Genomic DNA, 20736 nt, shown 5'->3' on the forward strand with positions numbered 1-20736 from the left:
CTAGAATACAAATATGTTGAGACAGAAATATAATCTCATCAGTGTTTACCAAGTAGATCCTGCTAAATAAGGGCATTTCAGCCTCAAGTGCTCAGTCTGCAATCCAAGAATCTCAACAGAGGTTTAAAAGAAAAATTAATTCTATGGCAGTAGAGATGTTTTGGGCTTTTAAAGTGAAAATCAATCTGCTGATATTCCCTATAAATCTCAGCTTCCGTCTCTCCTCATTCGACCTAGTGACATTTAACCGAAAATACTTTTTGCCAATGATAATAAACATTTGTGCTTCTGCACTTGGAAGCCTCTCTTGAATGGATGAGTTAGGAGCTCATTGCAGCATAAGGATTGATAACTGACCAGCAGCCAAGGAACGCTTCCCATTATTCAGGGGCTCATGGCCAGTAAATTTAACTGGATGATGTCCGAATCCTCTTCTGAAGGCTCAGGTGCCACCATGACCTTTCTCTAGGTTGTTATTGCTAATTTTCATATGCCCCTGGGCTCCTTAACTAGTTCACTTTGGTGGGCTAAGAGAGGGAGTGAAAAGGGAGAGATACATTTATGACCTGCATGATCTTTGCACAGTCCAGGGGTAAGAAATGTCAGTGAGGGACCCCCTATTACTTCCCTTTTATTTTTTGATCCACATTTCAGGGAACTGAGCTCATGCTTCTTTTCCTTCTGAATAGAAACAGAAAAAACAATCATCAGGTTTTAGATATGAGAAGAACCATAAATAGAGAAGATTTCTCTTCCTCGCTTTCTGTAGATAAAGTGTGGCCTACAGCCACGGGGCCCTCCCAGGACCTAAAATAACCTCAGTCATTGGCATTTGAAGCAGGCCTCGACATTGGCGGAGGATTTGGAAATGCCAGGTCCTGTTCCCCAGGTGATTTTAATGAAGTGAAGTAATGCAAGTGAGCCCATACACGTGGCATTTATAGGTAACACCAGAACGAATTTTTGCACCTCTATGGAGATACATAGTTCCAAAACATCTTAACATTTTTTCCATTAGATGCCTACAACTTTGTGTAGTAAGTAGGGCCATGTCATTATTCCTGTCTTCTGAATGAAAAAACAAGAGCCTCAAAGATTGGGGCAGTTAATTAAAGGTAAAATAGAAACAGAAACCTAGATTGTCTTACTCCTAAACCCAGGTTCTTCCTGAGACCTTGTTGCTCTTTCTGCTTCATGATCCTACCATCCCTTGGCCAGTAGGAAGGTTGGCAAGATAATGCACCAGATCCTCCTCCACCCACCTAGGCCCTCCAGGCAACACTGCTCACCATCTCCTTCACATCCTGTGAAAGTATTCCCTCCGAATTGGAGAAAAAATGCTTTCATTACTAGATGTAACATCGGCTAATAGGTAGTACCTTACCATAAGGTACTACCTATTAGCCAATAATGCCCTACCAAGATATTTTAATTTTTTTTTTTAAGATGGAGTCTCACTCTGTCACCAGGCTGGAGTGCAATGGCACAATCTTGGCTCACTGCAACCTCCAACTCCCTGGTTCAAGGGATTCTCCTGCCTCAGCCTCCTGAGTAGCTAGGATTACAGGCACATGCCACCATGCCCCGCTAATTTTTGTATTTTTAGTAGAGACGGAGTTTCACCATGTTGGCCAAGTAGGTCTTGATCTCCTGACCTTGTGATCTGCCCGCCTCAACCTTTCAAGGTGCTGGGATTACAGCCATGAGCCACTGCGCCCAGCCAGTATTTTAATTTTAACAGAGATCTAAGCATTAACATACTCTCACACTGAATAAATACTTCTTGAGCAACTACTTCATGCCAGAAGAAAACTGCTTTGGGCTCTGAAAATTCAACAGTTACCAAGTCAGACAAATGACTTACCTTCAGGGGGCTTACTATATTCCAGTAGCACTCTCACTTTAATTGTGGAACAAAGCCCATATGGTGGAATTTCAGGCATCCTTTTATGGTTGGAAGAAGACTTTGGTAATTTTTTTTGTGCTTCATCTTTTCTCTGATAGACATTATCAATCCTCCTCCTCCTTGCCTGGTAGCTCCCATGTCTCCCCCTGGGTGGGCAACACATGGTTCTTTCCAAGGTTGACCTATATTTTACCAACTTTTAGTTGTTCTACTGTTGTGAAATTCAAATGAATCCCACAGGGTCTGTGAAAGTAAGAGGTAGCCAGCCTATGACCAGAGTACTCCATCATCTCAAAGGAGAGCATGTGAAAGGCCTCTCATTCATCTGCTGATATAATTAAACATTCGAGGCCACACAGATTAAAACCTTAGCTTCCATGTCACATCCTCACGGGTGAGAGAAGGGTTGCTGATGTTAAACAACTCTGAGTCATGGAGATTTGGCTGCTTCCATTATGATAGTAATAACACAGAAGCTATACAAAAAAAGAAAATGCCACTTGACGTTATTGTAATCAATATTTTTTTTTCTTTTTTGCAGAAAGTAAACCCAAAAAGGGTGTAACCTACCCATCAGCTCTTACATATTCATCATCCAAAAGTCCAGCTGCCCAAGCAGGCAAGTACTCATGTGTGATTGAATCTAAACCTTGAGTTGATAAACACGCGATGTGTTTTGGGAGATAGCAGAGAAATTAACATCCTAACCGGTCAAGCTCCACTGGCTCTGGCAATATTTTAACAGATGCCAGAAACATGGCCACAGAAATCAATGAGATCAGATGGCTGGGGCTGAAGAGTGAAAGCTTTATTTTTTGTTTTTGCAGTTCCGAGATTGTGTCTCTTTATTTGTGTCATTTTCATTCAGACTGACTGTTGCCTTGAGTTCTATTGTATTGCTACTTTAGAAAATGACATGACATTCTGTCTGGAAATGTTTCTTGGCAGCTGAAAGGAAAAAGGCTGTATCTACTTAGGTATGAAATGAAGAGAAGCAAAGAGAACGAGGTGGTTTATGTGATAACAGCAAGCTGCTAATCCGAATAACCCAGGCCAAAAATACACTGTCTATGGGGTTGTGCCAACCCAGCTTCCATGGGAACTACAAAAGTGGGCATAGGTAGACTTTGGGCCAAGAAAATACCTCTTTCTAGGTTTCTGTGTTAAATCAAGAACTGTACTATGCATTATTTTGTCTGCAGAGGTGTTTTGATTTCCCACACAAAGAGAAACTGTGAGTTGCTTTATAATGGGATTGTGCATTGCTTCCAGAAACTTGCTGGGCTAGCTAATACGTTATGAGCCTGATAGTTCAGGTTCTATTCCTGTACTTAAGGTGAACATGGTTTAAGAATAGCAGTAGAACAGCATTTATGGAGCATTTGCTGTATGCCAGGCATCATTCCAAGAATTTTACCTGATCAGGCCAGGCGCAGTGACTCATACCTATAATCCCAGTACTTTGGGAGGCTGAGGCGGGTGGATCACGAGGCCAGGAGTTCGAGAATTTTATCTGATCATTGAGTTTAGTCACCATAAACCACTATCAGCCTATAGTACTGCCCCGGGCCCCCTGAGGAAAATGCAGCACAGAGAAGTTAATTACTCTCTGTCAAACAGAAACCCCTCTTCTAAACCATCATTCTAGATCTTCTTATGCTAATAGTATGTACATAGATTCCTGATTTTCATGATTTGAGGAGCCTTAGCACACACATAAGGAATGTTTTTTGTCTTTTCCCTTACTTACTGCTCCGGCTCCATCTATCTAATGATGTTTTAATGAGTCCAGTCGTCTAGTCTGGTCTGTTTAGTTGCAAGTATACGGCTATCCCCACCTCCACCTGTGAACTAGCAGCGGGTGCCGGTGCCTCTTGGGCCATTTCTGAGATATGGCTTGTTCTTTTTTGGCCTGGGCACAGAGAAGACAAATGGGTGGCAGAGGTCTCCTTAACTGGCTGGTGTCTCTATTGTTTCATCTGGACTTGTGGCTCTGCAGAGCCAGATGAAAGACTGATTCCTGAGTAGGTGATATGTGTGGATATCAAAGGAAAGGGGACAGTGTTTCATTTTATCCTGAAACTCTCTTCTTGGGCCAGAAATCTGTGCCCTCATTACTTTCTCCAAGGTAGATACCCGTGCTAGGTTCCAGCAGCCCCCTCCGCCCCCGGCAGTCCCTTCACACACAGCAATAGGAATAGCCAGGCTTCTTTTTAGCCCCCTTTTAGTCCCCTCTGGGGTCTGAGAACTGGGATGGGGTGCGATCACCTTCCTCCTTGCATTTTGCTGCACCCCCAGCTGCCAAGACCTGCTGGCCTGGGCCACTCCAGCTGTGCCCCTCCCCCTCTCAGAGATCCCTGAGGCAGAAAGAGTCCCCAAGTTCACATACAGCCCCCAACTTTAGGGACATGTCAACACTCCCTATTTTTACCCTGAGTGGGAGGGCACTTCTAGACTCCCAGAATACACCCCCAAAACTCTGCAGCTCTGTTGCAGCACTGCACGCCTGTGATGGGTCTGCAGAAGGATTGGAGGGAAATAAGATGCCCACCTGCCCTCCTGGCAGGTCCCCACAATCTTAATGAATGACTCTCTTAAAGCACCTTCATTTGGCTTGGGTGCAACAAAGAGTGAAGGAAGGGAAGAAATATCATCTGACTCTGAACACAGCACTCCCTAAAAGGTGGCTTCTGACCCCTCCCCTTCTTCGGGTCCTTTCCTTCTGTTCACTGGCCTGGGATGAGGGTGTCAGGGTGTTGTCCAGGTTCTAGTGGAATGAAGTCACCCATGGGAAGTTCAGTGGCACCTCTCCTCTTTCAGAAAGGGATACTTGCGCCCTTCTGGCTTCAGCTTTGGGCCTGTGTCTGGACAGCAGGAAGGGCCACAAAAACTCCAGTGACCGTAGCTGTCTATCCAGTGCTCTCTCTGTGCCACACACCTGCACTACAGTAACCCCAAGGCAGAGTGCCAGTATCTTCCCTTTTCAGATTAGGAAGTTGGCCTTTACAGAGGTTTAGTAACTCACCCAAGGGCATAGTTCTAAGCAACTCAAAAAGTATGCAAACTCGGTATCCCCTTAAAGCAGGGAAAGTTGCAGGGAAAAGAGCTTAGGGGAGAGAAACTAAAGCCAAATGATAACTCAGATAATAATTATTAAGTCTGCTTGGCTTGTACAGTCTTTCTCCACAGCAGAGATGATTTCTAAAACTATTTACCCCAAGCACCATCCATCCCCAGCAAGCACTTGTTCCAGATGTCTGAGTCGTTGACATCCACAAAGAGTGTGGGTGGCCAAGAGTGCTTCTCGTGAAATTTATAAACTAGCAAGAGCCAGGCTTTGCTGATGTCACTTGTCCCCGTTACCATACCATTTAAACTTCTAATGACAGTATCACTAGGCATTACTATCATCTCCTTGTTACTAGACTTTCATTCATTCAGTATTTACATTGAGCGAGCATCTCCTAGGTGCAAGGCCCTGAGCTAAACTACCAGCATTCCAACATAAAAGGGATTCTTGCGAACAGAAGAAGGTCTCTCTTTAAAGTCTTAGTCCCCAAGTCCTTAGTCTTACTTAGGAGTAAGTTTTCACAAATTCAAATAAAAATGAGCACAACTAAACGAGTGGTCCCCTTGGTCTTCCTTAAACGATAAAATTCCTTTCGACATTGGGGTAAGCAGAAGAGATGCAGGGTGAGATTCGGGTCTCGGCACTGCCCCTATAAAATGTGTCCCGTCTCTCTGAGATTCTGAATTAACAGGTTAATCAGGCTAGGATGATGCCTGAAAGCATGACAACCTTCTGTCCTGGGAAGTTATCTCCCTCAAAAACTAGAAGGCACTTTGATTTGCCCTGTGTGGCTTACACTGAGAACAGGCATCCCCTGAGATTTCAATGCTGTCTGCCCCGCATCCCCCATCTCCACCCCGCTCCCTGACATTTAGCAACCTTTAGGCAGGCAGCTGCTTTTTGACTTAGAGCCTTGAGGTAAGTAAAAACAGTAAGTTTTTATTTAAACAAAAACAGGTAAGTGTTGGTTTGTAAAAGTTTTAAAAAAACGAGGGAGGCACATTCCTAGTATCACAGCAAAAGGGAAAGTAAATCTCTGTTACAGGCTGCTGAGCCCGTATGGGGAAAGCCCTCCTACCTTCCCTGACTGTCTGCTGAGTGCCTCGCTGTGGCTCTCAAATCAGAATTCCACGGCCGACCCTGAGTCCAGTGAGTCAGAATCTCTGCAACCAGGGCCCTGGGACCTGCATTTTAAGACATCTACTGTGGTTCTAACGATGAGCCAGGTGCGGGGAGCTGTGTGGCACCACCTGCTATGTTTAAGAAGGTGGCTGCCGGCAGCTCTTCTGACCGTGCCAAAATGAGGAATATGTGTAAAGTTTAGGAGAAGTTTTGAAATTCTTTCCCATAAAAATCTTTGAGAAACGATCAAACCTCCATGTAGATGAGATTGCATGAAGAAGCTATTTTACTAGTTGCTTTGTTTTGTTTTGTTTTGTTTCCAAATGGCTCCCAAAGAACTTTGGTTCCATGAAGAATTCACCTTGGATCAAATAAAGTACACTATGTTCAGTGAGGAATTGGGAGCAATTGGGATAGGAGGAGTCATTTTTCTCTCTCTTCCCTCTTAAAGACAGTTCTAATCCATGAAGGAGGGCAGGCAAAAACAGCAGCCCAAGGAAGCCCATGGAAACCCATGGCTGTTAGTTGAATTTAAGATGCACTTGAAGGCATCTGCATTATAAGCTAGTGATACAAAGACTGCCCTCGGGAGAGTGAACCTTTCTCTAGCAAATCAATGTTAGCAAAGGCAGACTGAGATAGTCAGAAGCCTGGGGATTAGCCAACGGTGTGACAAAAAGATAATTCAGATTTTCAATATACAATAAGTTTTAGGTGGCAAAAAGTGTTCACTATTTCCAAGTAGTTGTATTTTTAGTACATTGCAGTTTCATGAATAATTTACAAGTAAACTAAATTGTCAGTTTATTTATGTTTCTTTCCAGATTATTAGTTACATTCTATTTCATAAAATATACAAGTGGATTTATTAAATGGCTTTTCCCTAGATGAAGTAGGTGGAACCTGGGCCTGCACCTTCCTAAAGAGGCATTAATACCTGGTCATACCTGGTAGCATTTACCAGAGGGCAAGACGGAGAAATTAGAAACTTCCCTAGTACCTGTTATGAAAGCTCAAACTCTTTAAAATAATGGAAATGTCATAAATCAAGCAGATTCAGTTTTGCCTGAGGATGGCTTGAAGACTGGCTGAACCTCCGAGGCTGCTCCCAGCTCTTTACTGATTTGTCTGGCACAGGCTACAGGCAGATTTAAAGGTGACCACCTTAGCAAGAAACAAGGCAATTGAAAGATCGGCTTCCTACCTTGACCTGGTAATACCTGCAAGAGCAGACTGAATGGCTGAATTCCAACCCAATTCCAGACTACTGTTTGCTGACCTGCTCTCCCAAGTCAGTGCTGGGATTCCTGCAGAAGATGGCAGAGTCAGGGTGGGGAAATGAGCAGGTGCTGGTGCTGGCGGTGGGCCTAAACAGCCCACCACACATTTGTCTGCATCGCTTGTCTAGGACTATGATTGTGGCACTATTTTCCTGGATGTTGTACAATGCCAAAGGGGAAGGTGAATGGTTTCCCCTGAGACAGAAGCATCTTCTAATATTTCAGATGTTATCTCCTTGGCCTGCTGTGCTGTGTAACAAAAACACATCAACCCTAAGCAGAGTTAAGGCCAGAGCTGGGATGCTGTGGTAGGCTGAAAAACACCCTCGAAAAGACATCTGCATCCTTATCCCTGGAACCATTGAATGTTTCTTTATAAGGAAAAAAATGTGGGGAGGCTTTGCTAATGTGATTAAATTAAGGATCTTGGGATGGTGGGGTGGGGGTTATTCTGGATTCCCCAGGTGGGCTCTAAATGCAATCACTGACATCTTTGTAAAAGGGAGGCAGAGGGAGATTATTTTACATCCATAGAGGAGGAGATTGTATTAGTTTGTTCTCACACTGCTATAAAGATATTACCCAAGACTGAGTAATTTACAACCAAAGGAGGTTTAATTGACTCACAGTTCCACAAAGCTGGGGAGGCCTCAGGAAACTTACAATCATGGCAGAAGGGGAAGCAGGCACATCTTACATGGTGGCAGGTGAGAGAGAAAGAGAGACAGAGAGAGAGAGAGAGAGTGCACGCAGACAGGGAAAAATCTGCCTTATAAAATGATCAGAATTTGTGACAACTTCATCAGGAGAACAGCATGAGGGACACCACCCCCATGATCCAATCACCTCCCACCTGGTCCCTCCCTTGACAGGTACGGATTCTGGGGATTACGATTTCAGATGAGACTAGGGTGAGAGCACAGAGCCAAACCATACCAGAGATCATGTGAAGACAGAGCAGAGAAACAGCTGAGGATGCTGGCCTTGAAAACTAATGTGGCATGGCCACAAGCCAAGGAATGCCAGAAGAGGCAAGAAACAGAGTCTACCCTACAGCCTCCTGAGGGAGATCAGTGTTGCTGACACCTTCCGTTTGACCGAGTGATGCTGATTTCTGACTGCTGGCTCCAGAACTGTGAGAGAATAAATTTCTGTCATTTTAAGCCACCTAGTTTGTGGTAGTTTGTTACAGCAGCCCTAGGAGCCGATACAGATGCACAGGGACAGAAGCTACCATGCCCCCAGTGGGGCCCAGCAGGCACAAGCAGCAGCGGGCTGTTCCTTCCCAGGACTGAGGAGCTGTTTACTTTGGGGGCCATCGTGTGTCTCCCTGAGAACCTGCAGTTCTCAATGCTCAGTGGGTAGTCACTTGTCCCCTTGCTCTAAACCTTCAGAGATGTTCTCAGAGCACCAGAGCACTAACAAACTGAGACTTGCTTTATAGGGAGCCAACTACAGTGGTGTTTAAAATGAGAGAAGCAATCTAAATCACCGTGCATGGATGAAGAGTACCATTTAGAAGTAGAATCTAGGCCAAGCACACTGGCTTGCACCTGTCACCCTGGAGCTTTGAGAGGCTGAGATGAAGAAATTGCTTGAGGCCAGAAGTTCAAGACCAGCATAGGCAACACAGGAAGACACTTTCTCTTAAAAAAAAAAAAAAAAAAAAAAAAATTAAAAATTAGCCAGGTATGGTGGCTTGCACCTGTAGTCCCAGCTACTTGGAAGGTTGAGGTGGGAGGATCACTTTAGCCCAGATGTTCAAGGCTGCAGTGAGCTATGATTGCACCACTGCACTCCAGCCTGGGTGACAGAGCAAGATCCTGTCTCGAAAAAGAAGAAAAGAAAAAAAGGTAGAATCCAGTTAGTTATGTTACCCCATTTTACAGATGAGAAAACTGGTGCCTGGAGGAGTTGACTAGTCCTGAACCAAGCTAAACTAGAGCATCTAGAATGCAGTCTCTAAGATGAAGTCATAGTGAAAGCGCCAAAAGTACCTTCAATCTTCTATTCCAAGGCCAATGTGAATCAAAACAGCAAAAACAAAAACAAAAAACGTGTACATGAACCATTGCTAGTGGTGCCAGGCAAATTAATTCAGCAATTAATCATGTTCTGCCTTGTCTGTATTCTATGTTGCTGCAGTTTTGACCTGTCATTTATTTTATCACTACTTAATCTTTGGTTGATTGAGTGATTGCTCTGAGAGTATACATTCTTTCAGGCAAGAATGTGGCTGTTACCTGGGTTTCACCCTTCACCGTGGCTAGCACAGTTCCATGCTCATAGCTAGTATTCGATCAACATTTATTTTATTTCTAGTTCTATAAGAGCTAACAGGTTATTTTGTGGGCCCTAGTATAATTCCATTTTCTTACAGGTGAGACTACAAAAGCCTATCGGAGGCCACCCAGTCCAGGGACAACTGCACAGCCGGTCACTCTGATGCAGCTTCTGGCTGTCACTGTAGCTGAGGCCACCCCCACCACCTTGCCAAGGCCATCCCCTTCTGCAGCTTCTACCACCAGCAGCCCCAGACCACAGCCTGTGGGCCACAGGAGCCAGGAGATGGGTCAGTAGGTAGACCATGTGTTGCTTTGTGCTATGGAAATCGGAAATGGGGCTTTTAGAGTAACAGCTCTGTCTGTTACTATCGGGCTGGGTGAATGGGGAGCACTGGAGCACTGGGCCAGGAGTATGTGATTGCATCCTCCTCCTAGATTCAAGGGAGGATATAGATTCAAAAATAGGACTGCTGTTACTGTACGAATACCATCCCATTGCAAAATCCTCATTTCTCTGAAAGCTCAGCTGAGGGGATGGTAGATTGCTATGTAAACATTGTTGGGGTTTGTTGTTATTGGTTTTTAAGTGACAAACGGTTTATGCTTGGAAGTCTTCAAATATTAAAAGCAAACAAAACCAAAAGAATCCCTTTAGGAAAAGTCAGATAGCTAACATTTTTGTTTCTTTTCTGATGGCTTTTTGTCTTACTACTTTACCCATTGCTCAAATCATGTTGAAGGTTTTATCAAAGTCCAGTTTACGGACTTAATCTCAGACTACATCAAACAGGGCCTTAAGAGCCAATCTGATCATTTGATCTCGAGTTTCTGCACAGACTTATATCTACACCATCCTAAGTTAATAAGTGTCTTTAACCTGGAAGGAAAAAATAGCACCAGGTGGGCAATATTCAGAAAACATTGGGAGGACAATAGGGGAACTCCAGCTGCAGAAGTTTTCACCAGTTCAAGAACTTTTCTAGCAAAGGGGTGAAAACTTCTGCAGCTGGAGTTCCCCTATTGTCCTCCCAATGTTTTCTGATTTCCCACCTGGTACTACCTTTTCCTTCCAGGAGGAAGTACTCAGGACTTGTTCTTTTCAGTCTCACCTCCAGCTTCCAGGCACTACTGCCACATAGCATGACCTTTCCCCCTCCCTGCTCTCATAGCAGAAGCCAACTACCCACCTGTCCATCTTTTTATTTAAAAAATGCAAATCAGGCCGGGTGCAGTGGCTTACACCTGTAATCCCAGCACTTTGAGAGTCCAAGGCAGGCAGATCACTTGAGTTCAAGACCAGCCTGGCCAACATGGTGAAATCCCATCTCTACTAAAAATATAAATATTAGCCAGGCATGGTGGCACGTGTCTATAGTCCCAGCTACTCAGGAGGCTGAGGCTGGGGAGTTGCTTGAACCCAGGAGGCGGAGGTTACAGTGAGCTGAGATCACACCACTGCATTCGAGCCTGGGTGACAGAGAGAGACTCCGTTTCAATAAATATATATGCATATATGCAAATCGACACTTTGAATGTGCTAGAGCATTTTCTGAAAACCTTACAAACATTTATTAGCCTATTTAATCCTCTATAACAACCCTATGAAGTAGATTTATGATTTCCAATTTGAATGATCCATTGTATTGATGAGGAAACCAAGGAGTAAGGCAGTGAGGAAACTGGTCCCAGGCCACACAGCTGGGAAGTAGCAGAGCTGGAATTCAAACTCCAGCAGCCTGGCTCTCATCTTCCTTGCAGGGGGTCATCCCTGCCAAAAATGAACACCCAGGCCCAGGCAGAGCACATCTCAGCATGATTGGTGTGGCAAAATTAGAAGGTGCTCGGCCCAGTCAACTTCTTTAATTAATAATAAATAACAGAATGCATGTAGTACATATATTCCATGGACCAGGCATGCTGCATGCATTATTTTAATCTTTGCAATAACTTTTTGAAATAGGAATTATTATTATGCCATTTTATGGACAACTCATTGAAGAAGCTGTGATATTAAGTCCCATAATAAGAATACCACAAAAAGAATTTTTGTGTCCTGCAATACATCAAACACTCCTCCACCATTCTATTCCTGTTCAACTCAGGATAACATTAACACAGGTACACAATACTTGACAGCTAAAGAGAAGCAGGAAGGATGCCAGATGGCAAGGGTTAACAGGGGTTTCATAGCTAGAAGTTTTCCTTTTTAACATTTTGGGCTCTTGACTTCAGATGTCTTGATTCTTTCAAAGATTTTTGAGTATCTGAGTAAGTTGTGTTCTCCTGTTCTCTCCTTAGAGGACTTTAAATTCTTACATAACACATATAATTAAACATGTGGCATATTTATTTGGCTACATTGGGAGCTTGGAAATCCTGTTGCAAGTTGGGCTCTGCTTGTGGAAAACCTAAGAAACTTGAGGTAGTGGCTCCTAACCTGGCAAAGCCTCATTATTCCTGGCTTGGGAACAGGAGCTTTGGACAACAGCCTCCAGCCCATCAGTGTTCCTTCTTCATCCTTGTCCAGCGCCTACTTCCATGCTGACCCATGGACTGCTAGACAAATGCTCAGAGCAAGCAGGCCGTAATTGCTGGGACAGGAGTCAAACTAGGGAAGGAGGGAAAGCTTTCTAAAAGTTGTATTGACTACTCAAAGAAGTTTCTGTAGGTCTAAAAAGAAGTGAAAATTAATATTTAATTCTTTATGTCTTTTTAAAATAAAAGTATTCATGAGCTACTTTCCAGAAACCATACAATTCACTCATTTAAAGTGCAGTTCAGTGGTGTTTCATATATTAATAGGGTTGTGTGACCATCACCACAATCAATTCTAGAACATTATCATCCCCCAAAAGAAATCCCATACCCATAAACAGTTACTCACCATTTCTACAACCCCTCCTTCCCAGCACTAGGTAGCCAATTGATTTTCATGAATGCCTATCGTAATGGATACCTATAGATATTTGCTGTGATATTTCAGCCCAACTGTATTAAATAATATTTAGATAACTCATTTTTTCCTTCAAATGGGCTGAAAATTATGAAGCAAGTCTCCTTATACTGCTGATAGACAAGTGAGTTGCTGATACTGCACTTAACTAAAGATTTTTCCTCTTGTTTTTTTTTTTTTGAGACGGAGTCTCATTCTGTTGCCCGGGCTGGGGTGCAATGGCATGATCTCAGCTCACTGCAAACTCTGCCTCCTGGGTTCAAGCAATTCTCCTGCCTCAGCCTTCTGAATAGCCTAGAACTACAGGCATGTACCACCACACCTGGCTAATTTTTGTATTTTTAGTAGAGATGGGGTTTCACCAAGTTGGCCAGGCTGGTCTTGAACTCCTGATCTTGTGATCCACCCACCTCAGCCTACCAAAGTGCTGGGATTACAGCATTAAGCCACCACACCCAGCAAGATTTTTCCTCTTATATATGTGACTATTGGCAAAAGGTTCTAGAATTGGTTGTGGACAGGGTGTTCAAGCAAAACCTAATTTACTTATTCATTCAACAAATGTTTTACTGAATGCCCACTATGTGCCAGGCACTTTTCTAAATCTGGGCTACATCGATGAACACATCCCATCAAGATCCCTGCAGCAAGTTGCTTCAGCTTAGAACACCTGAAGAGCGTGTAGCCAAAACAGGAGCTACCTGTGTTTGGGGTCTGTGAGTCATTTGTACTCCAAAATGAGACAGGACATGGGAACTTGGAGAGGGTTCAAGGGAGAGTAGAAAGTACATAGCAGGAAGAGACAGGGGCTCTCCCAGCCCATGTAGAGGAGCTGATGCAGGTGGAAAGTGGGGCTGGATACCAAGGCCAAATCATGGTCCCTTAACTGACCCATGAATGTACAAAACAGCAAGACAGAAGGGAGCAAGTCAAGGCTGGGTATAAGGGACCTGAGAGCCAGAGCACTAGAGACTTCTCACAGGGCAGGAAGGAGGCTTCCTTCATGGGAGAGACCAAGGACAATGGCATCCTCAGGGACAGCACGGGAAGCCTGGAGATCCAGATCTCTAGATAAGCTTAGGAAAGAGTTCTGGAAAATCCCTCCAGGTTCAGCTATAGGGCTGGCTGAATCTACCACAGGCTAAGAAGGTGGAGTGGCTGTGCCTTCCATTGTTTTTCTAATCAGGTTCATTTCAAGACATGCCATGGCTGCCTCAGCTGAGCTAGCATTGAACTTGTCCACAACCAAGGGTAGACCAAGGAGGGGGAAAGAGCGCCGCCTAGTGGCAGGGAATAGCAATGCCTGTGATCCTTCACCTTTCTACCTTTGGCTCCACCTTCTGACCAAGGGCCGCTAACGGGGAGGAAGAGTGAAATTTGAGGCAGGAAGATGCCAGCATCTATCACTGCCCATTCCTTCCACAGTTTCCCTTCTTATCAACACATCTCACCAGTGAACGCTTATCTTCCTTATCTGGAGAAGGCTTTTCCTAAAATCCAGTCTTACGAATAGTAAGAAAAAGACAAATATTCCAAAAGAAAGATGGGGAAAGTTCACAGCCAGGCAAGCCACAGTAGAACTACAAATGGTCAAAAAAAAAAAAAAAAAAAAAATTATAAAGATGTTCGGCTCCACCAAGAATCAAATAAGTGCAATTTAAACAACAAAACACCATTTCTCGCCAACTCGCATTGGAAATTGATAATACACAGTTTGGGTGAGAGTGTGGAGAAATGACCCAGCATTCACACTTCCAGGAATATATCCTAAGGTAATTATCAACCAGGGGTGAGAAGCAGCATGAACACAGATGCTGCTCATAACTTTTTAAAGGAGATGATTTAATTGTTTATCACTAGAAGAACAGTTAAAGAAGTTACTATACAGCTAGTAAAATGTCGAGAAATATGTGCGCTTAGTGACATGAGATCTGGGGCAGATCATTCAGTCAAAGAAGCAGCCTACAAAACAGCAAGGGAACCAATCTCATTTTTGCAATTGTGTGTTGGACATGAGAGCATGCACATCCCGCAGAAAAAGGGATACAGCTCTGTATGCCAAAATTGTATACCAGTAACTGCTGGCTATAGAATAAAAGGTGATTGCTTACTATGCAGAGTACGTCATGTTATTTTTACAGTAAGCCTATGTTATCTGTATAATTAAACAGAAAATAAGGCTACTTTGAGGATGGGCATGGTGGCTCATCCCTCCCCAGTTCTAACACTTTGGGAGGCCAAGCAAGAGGATCACTTGAGGCCAGGAGTTCAAGACCAGCCTGGGCAACAAAGCAAGACCCCTGTCCTACAAAAATTTTAAAAACTTAGCAGGGCATGGTGATGTGCACCTGTAGTCCCAGCTACTCAGGAGGCTGAGGCAGGTGGATCACTTGAGCCCAGGAGTTTAAGGCTGCAGTGAGCTATGACCACATCACTGTACCGCAGTCTGGGGGACAGAAAAGAGCCTTAAAAACAAATAAAAAGTAAAAAAAAAAACAAAAAAACACCCTACTTCGAGTTTGTCAAACAATTGAAACAAAGACAAAAAGGGTCAAAAGCTGATTTTGGATAGATCCATTTCTAAGAGAAATTGATATTTTCTTCCACGCCCTCTTGCCTCTTCCCCTCTATGAGACTTGGTTCTTTCCCTCAGCTGGATTTTACACGCCTCTCTTTCCCCTCCGCCAAGGCTTTGCATTTCTCTAACAGAACGCTCTGTCTCCCTTCTCCCTTTTAAAATCTTGCTTTAGAGAAACTGCTCAATAAATAATGAATGCTGAAATGTGTTTGCTTCTCTCACATAGTAATTAAGGATAACCCATTGTGTACCTCTAAAGATGACGGAAAGCTAATGCTATTTGCATCAATACCATGTTAACGCAGCTGAAGCAAATTGCTAAATGTTAAGTGACATTTCTACTGAAAGATTACTTCAACCTGCCCATGAGTGGCACAGTTGAAAATTATTATAAGAATAATGACGTGTAAAGAAATACGACATTTGAGTAAAAGATACTTTGATAATTGTGAAATACAAAGGTTATTATTACCTGTAGTTTTTAGTTGGTGTTTTAAGTTAAAATCCCTTTTTTTCTTTTTCCATCTGAAGGCCTCTTTCAAGGCAGGTTCAGACTGCCCAAAGATAGAGCTTCAACTTGTTTCCGACCTCGGTAATGTCTTGCTAGGTTGGATCATGGAAAGAATAAGAACAGTTAGATTAAAATCCATTCGGGGCACAGTGGCTTATGCTTTGGGAGGCCAAGGTAAGCACATCACTTGAGGTCAGGAGTTCAAGACCAGCCTGGCCAACATGGTGAAACCTCATCTCCACTAAAAAATTTTTTTAAATTAGCTGAGCCTGGTGGTATGCACCTGTAATCCCAGCTACTCAGGAGGCTGAGGCAGGAGAATCACTTGAACCTAGAGGCTGCAGTGAGATGAGATCACGCTACTGTACTCCAGCTCTGGGCATAGAGCTCTGACTCATAAATAAATAAATAAAATTAATGCTCTGACCAATCAAATGTTCTTACAGCTCTCTGGTCCACTATCACCTATACAAGCAGCCAAAACAGGCCCGGAGCCAAACCAGGTGAGACCCTGATCTCTTTTTCCAGCCACTGATGAAAGTTAAGCTTGTTTACATGGGGTTCCTCTTTCCACATCTTTGCCATTTAAATTTAGATTTGGACAAAGACTATAAAACCACTTAGGCAAACAGAAGATACGGCTCAAGGGCCTGACTTGTAAGAAAACATGCAAGTAAGCACAGCCCTTACGCACTCTCCATTCCCCGGAAGCCATGTTGTAGAGGCTGCCATAGAGATGTCTCAGGATTCAATAACCCGCTCTTAGAGACCTGAAAAAGGATGCTCTCCAGGGCTTACTCTTGAGGAACTAAGGTAAAACAGTGAGGGCAATTTATATCGTCTCCCAGGAAAGAGCCTTTTTTTCTCTTTTTTGCCTGAGTAATTCTATGCCACCAGGGATAGAGAAACACACCCTCTTCCCCAGGAGTTCACCTATGAATTCTGAGATGCCCCTGGCGTTCTTCATTTCTGTATGCCCCTTAACAGTTTGACTGAAGAACTAGGAATTCAGTAAATTCTCCTCTCTGCGGCACTGAGAAGGCCTGCAGATAAGAAAGGAAAAAAATCTAGCAGGGTTTGATGGTTTCCACAAACTCTACCCACAGCCCGGTCCATGAGCTAGCTGATAGACTTGATGGAAGTATACCATTCCCTCTGAAGCCACACGGCACTGGGATCAGAAGCCAGGATCTGCAGTGCAGGGGTGTTCTGGTCTTCCCCCTACTGGGGGATACTCGTCCACCCTCCATATGTTCTTAGAAACTGTGGGTTCTGGGCCTGGCGGTGGATCACGCCTATAATTCCAGCACTCTGGGAGGCCAAGGCGAGTGGATCATGAGGTCAGGCGTTCAAGACCAGCCTGGCCAACATGGTGAAACCCCATCTCTACTAAAAATATGAAAATTAGCTGGGCATGGTGGTGGGCACCTGTAGTCCCAGCTACTCAGGAGGCTAAGGCAGGGAATTGCTTGAACCCAAAAGGTGGAGGTTACAGTGAGCTGAGATCATATCACTGCACTCGGGTGACAGAGCAAGACACCATCTCAAAAAAAAAAAAAAAGAAAGAAAGAAAGAAAGAAACTGTGGGTTCTGCTTTGCTTGCTACTGGATAGGAACAGCGGCCCCATTGGGCTCCCCTGGTCGGGGCGGGCAGCTTCTGTGAGCTTCACAATTGCACCTTTGCCAATGCACGTGCTGTTGTCGTGGACAAAAAGGCTTAAGACTCCCAGGGCAAGGACTCCGAGACCATCTTAGGCCTCAACAGACTCGTGGGACTCTTCAGGAGGCCAAGCCATGGGGCACTGTTTCCTCTTGTCCCCTTGGCCAAGATTTTTGCCTCCTCTGCAACCCCCAAAAGTACAGCCAGGCACAGAGAGCTCGGATGACTTCCAAGGAAAATCTGAACTCATGAAATTTTCACCAGAGGCAAAATAAGGAAAGAAAGCACCTGCTGGCTGTGTGTAAGTCAGCTGACCCTGTATAATCCCCTTGGGTATCCAAAGGCAAGATCCTTCAGGAGCTGCCTTCCAGAAACCTGGTGGAGCAGATGCCAGCCTGGGTAAGCTGCCAGCTGCTTACCGTCCCTGCTCCCTGGGAATTTGCTCTGTGGCACTTTGCAAACACAAGGGCCGCCCCACACACTTGCTCTTGGCCTCTGCAGCTCAACTTCAGGTCACCAGAGTTTAGGAGCATGCTAAGACATTTTAACCTCAAGAAAGTAGCTCTTTGATTGATCTGTTTTCAGTGCATCAAAGAGAAAATCTCTGTCAACAAAGACACCCAAGGGCTGTCATTACTTTACGTCCCTTCAAGAGGTTCCCCCACTAAGCAGCCTATGCACCTGCCAAGCCTATCCTCAGACTGGCCTCCAGGATACAGCACAGACACCCAGACACAGCCTGTGATTTGGACACAGTAAGGGGGATGGTTGGCAAGGATGCACATTATCTGATTTGCATCTTTGATTTTTTACTGCGTGACAATGTTTGGTTTGTTTCAAGGTTGTATTCTGCTGAATGCATTTGGCCTCATTCCCTTTTTTTTAAGGTTACCGTCCTCCAGTTCTATAGCTCTGGGACTTTCTGTTTCTTCTTCATTCTCCTTCATGTTCCCAGTAATTCCACTCTGTCTTGACCCACACAGATGTTCCGAGCCTCTTTTTTTTTTTTTTTTTTTTTTTTTTTTTTTTTTTTTCTGATGGAATCTCACTCTGTCTCGAGGCTGGAGTGCGTGCAGTGGCATGACCTCAGCTCACTGCAACCTCCGCTTCCTGGGTTCAAGCAATTCTCTTGCCTCAGCCTCCTGAGTAGCTGGGACTACAGGCATGCACCACCACATCCGGCTAATTTTTGTATTTTTAAGTAGAAACAGGGATTCACCATGTTGGCCAGGATGGTCTCCATCCCTTGAGCTGGTGGTCTGCCTGCCTTGGCCTCCCAAAGTGCTGGGATTACAGACGTGAGTCACTGTGCCCAGCCCCTAGCTTCCTTTTTACCTTTAAATCCTACCCAATTTCTGCTGCTTCTCTCGTCACCATCATCCCTGCAACTTTTCTCTGAGCACCTCAGAGCCTCCCATGAACTCTCAGTGTGCTCCTGACATACAGGACTCTCCTAGCACCCTCTAGGTCAGGCGTCCCCAAACTACGGCCCGCGGGCCGCACGTGGCCCCCTGAGGCCATTTATCCGGCCCCCCGCCGCACTTCAGGAAGGGGCACCTCTTTCATTGGTGGTCAGTGAGAGGAGCACAGTATGTGGTGGCCCTCCAACGGTCTAAGGGACAGTGAATTGGCCCCCTGTGTAAAAAGTTTGGGGACGCCTGCTCTAGGTGCTCAGACCTAGACTAGATATGAAGCCCACTATGGCTCCTGCAGGGGGAGGGAGCCATTTGCACACCCTGAGTGAAGGCAGGTAAGAGCATCTGGAGGTCTCAGACATCCTTCCACCAACTCTCATCTCAGATGCAGTGATGTCTACCAGGCAGGCTGCCCAGTTCCTCAGCTATAAAATTGTCAGATTATGGAACTGGAAAGAATTGTATAAAGTATATCTGGTCTAACTTCTCACCTAAAAATGAATCACTTGTGGTGTGCCAGACAGAGGCTTTTACCCTGTATGGAATAACTTCAAGTGGCAGGGAATTCCCAGCCCCTTCATTTGGTGGGTGGCACTGTTAGATGTAACTGTCCAGAACTTCAGCTCCTTGTCCCTAATGTCCAAACCAGTGGTTCTCAAAGTGTGGTCCAAAGACCCTGCTTTCAGGGATACTGTGATGTCTTCCCATCTCTGACTACATGTCTTTGTGAGGACAGATTTTCTCCATGTATTTCAGCAAAACAACATATCACAACTGACTGCAGGAGCTGATAACAGATTCTATTATGATAGACATTGGAGACATCTGCCACTCTTCTCACTCAACTCCTGGTTTTAGAAAACAGTTATTTTGGCTGGGAACGGTGGCTCATGCCTGTAATCCCAGCACTTCGGGAGGCTAAGGCGGGCAGATCATAAGGTCAAGAGATCAAGACCATCCTGGCCAACATGGTGAAACCCCATCTCTACTAAAAATACAAAAAGTAGCTGGGCATGGTGGTGTGCACCTGTAGTCCAAGCTACTAGGGAGGCTGAGGCAGGAGAATTGCTTGAACCCAGGAGGCGGAGGTTGCAATGAGCTGAGATCATGCCACTGCACTCCAGCCTGGTGACAGAGCGAGACTCTGTCAAAAAAAATAATAATAATAATTTAATTAAAAAGTAAAAATAAAGTAAATTAATATTTAAATAAATTGCCAGTTAGTACTCTGTTTTAAATGAGAAAATGCACAGTTGTAATCTGTAAATGATAAACATTAATAGGTATAACTCATACAAACTGAAGGTCTTTGGGGTCTTTAATGTTATTTTTGAGAGCATAAAGCGGCTGACAATCTTTGGGAATATCTCCAATTTGAGAGCCTTTCAAATACATGCAGTGAGACTTCATGTTCTTTTTTATATCTCATCTTTCCCAGGATATTTCTTTCATCCCTCCAATAGGTGTTTCCATGACCTGGCAGCACACCCTCTAACTACACCATAGACCATTACTAATTCATACACCAGGGCACCCTGCGCAGAACACGATGCTGCCAGAGGCGTGTGCCAGTCAATTGCCTCTCTAGTCCTAAATACTCTGCTCCCACTAAAACATCCCAAGTTCCATCTGCAGTAAGCCTTGTCTCACTGTTGGCTCATCTACTGAGCTTGCACTACCTAAAGTCACTACGATTTTTTTTATCATACACCTCTGTAGAAGCAGGTCACCCCAATCCCATCTAGGAACAATTGAGTTTTGGAAGCTCAAGTTGGAAAATCACATATCTCTATTAAATCCTTCCTTTGTTTAGCTGGCTGCAATCTTCCTATTAGTTCTGTCATTTAATGTGTTAACATCCTTCTAGTCTTTGTGTCATCTCCAGAATGGATAAACACGCCACCTCTCTCCATTCCCGTTACTGATAAAAACATATCGCGTGGGGCATCCAAATCC

General features: G+C 44.4%; 1 protein-coding gene across 4 annotated transcripts in view; it reads left to right on the forward strand.

Annotated features, from left to right (window-relative positions):
• The window catches only part of VIT (vitrin), a 122732-nt gene that overhangs the window by 64511 nt on the left and 37485 nt on the right, over window positions 1-20736 (forward strand). For 2 of the 4 annotated variants that reach the window (XM_074395855.1, XM_003926817.2), the window contains exons 6-8: window positions 2448-2525; window positions 9759-9950; window positions 16152-16208. In XM_074395855.1, coding sequence (XP_074251956.1) covers window positions 2448-2525; window positions 9759-9950; window positions 16152-16208 — 327 coding nt within the window. The remainder of the gene's footprint in view (window positions 1-2447; window positions 2526-9758; window positions 9951-16151; window positions 16209-20736) is intronic. The other 2 variants (XM_010337502.2, XM_010337504.2) reach the window with 1 other exon arrangement.

This window comes from Saimiri boliviensis, chromosome 1 (genome assembly GCF_048565385.1).
Source record: "Saimiri boliviensis isolate mSaiBol1 chromosome 1, mSaiBol1.pri, whole genome shotgun sequence".
NCBI classification, from domain to species: Eukaryota; Metazoa; Chordata; class Mammalia; order Primates; family Cebidae; genus Saimiri; species Saimiri boliviensis.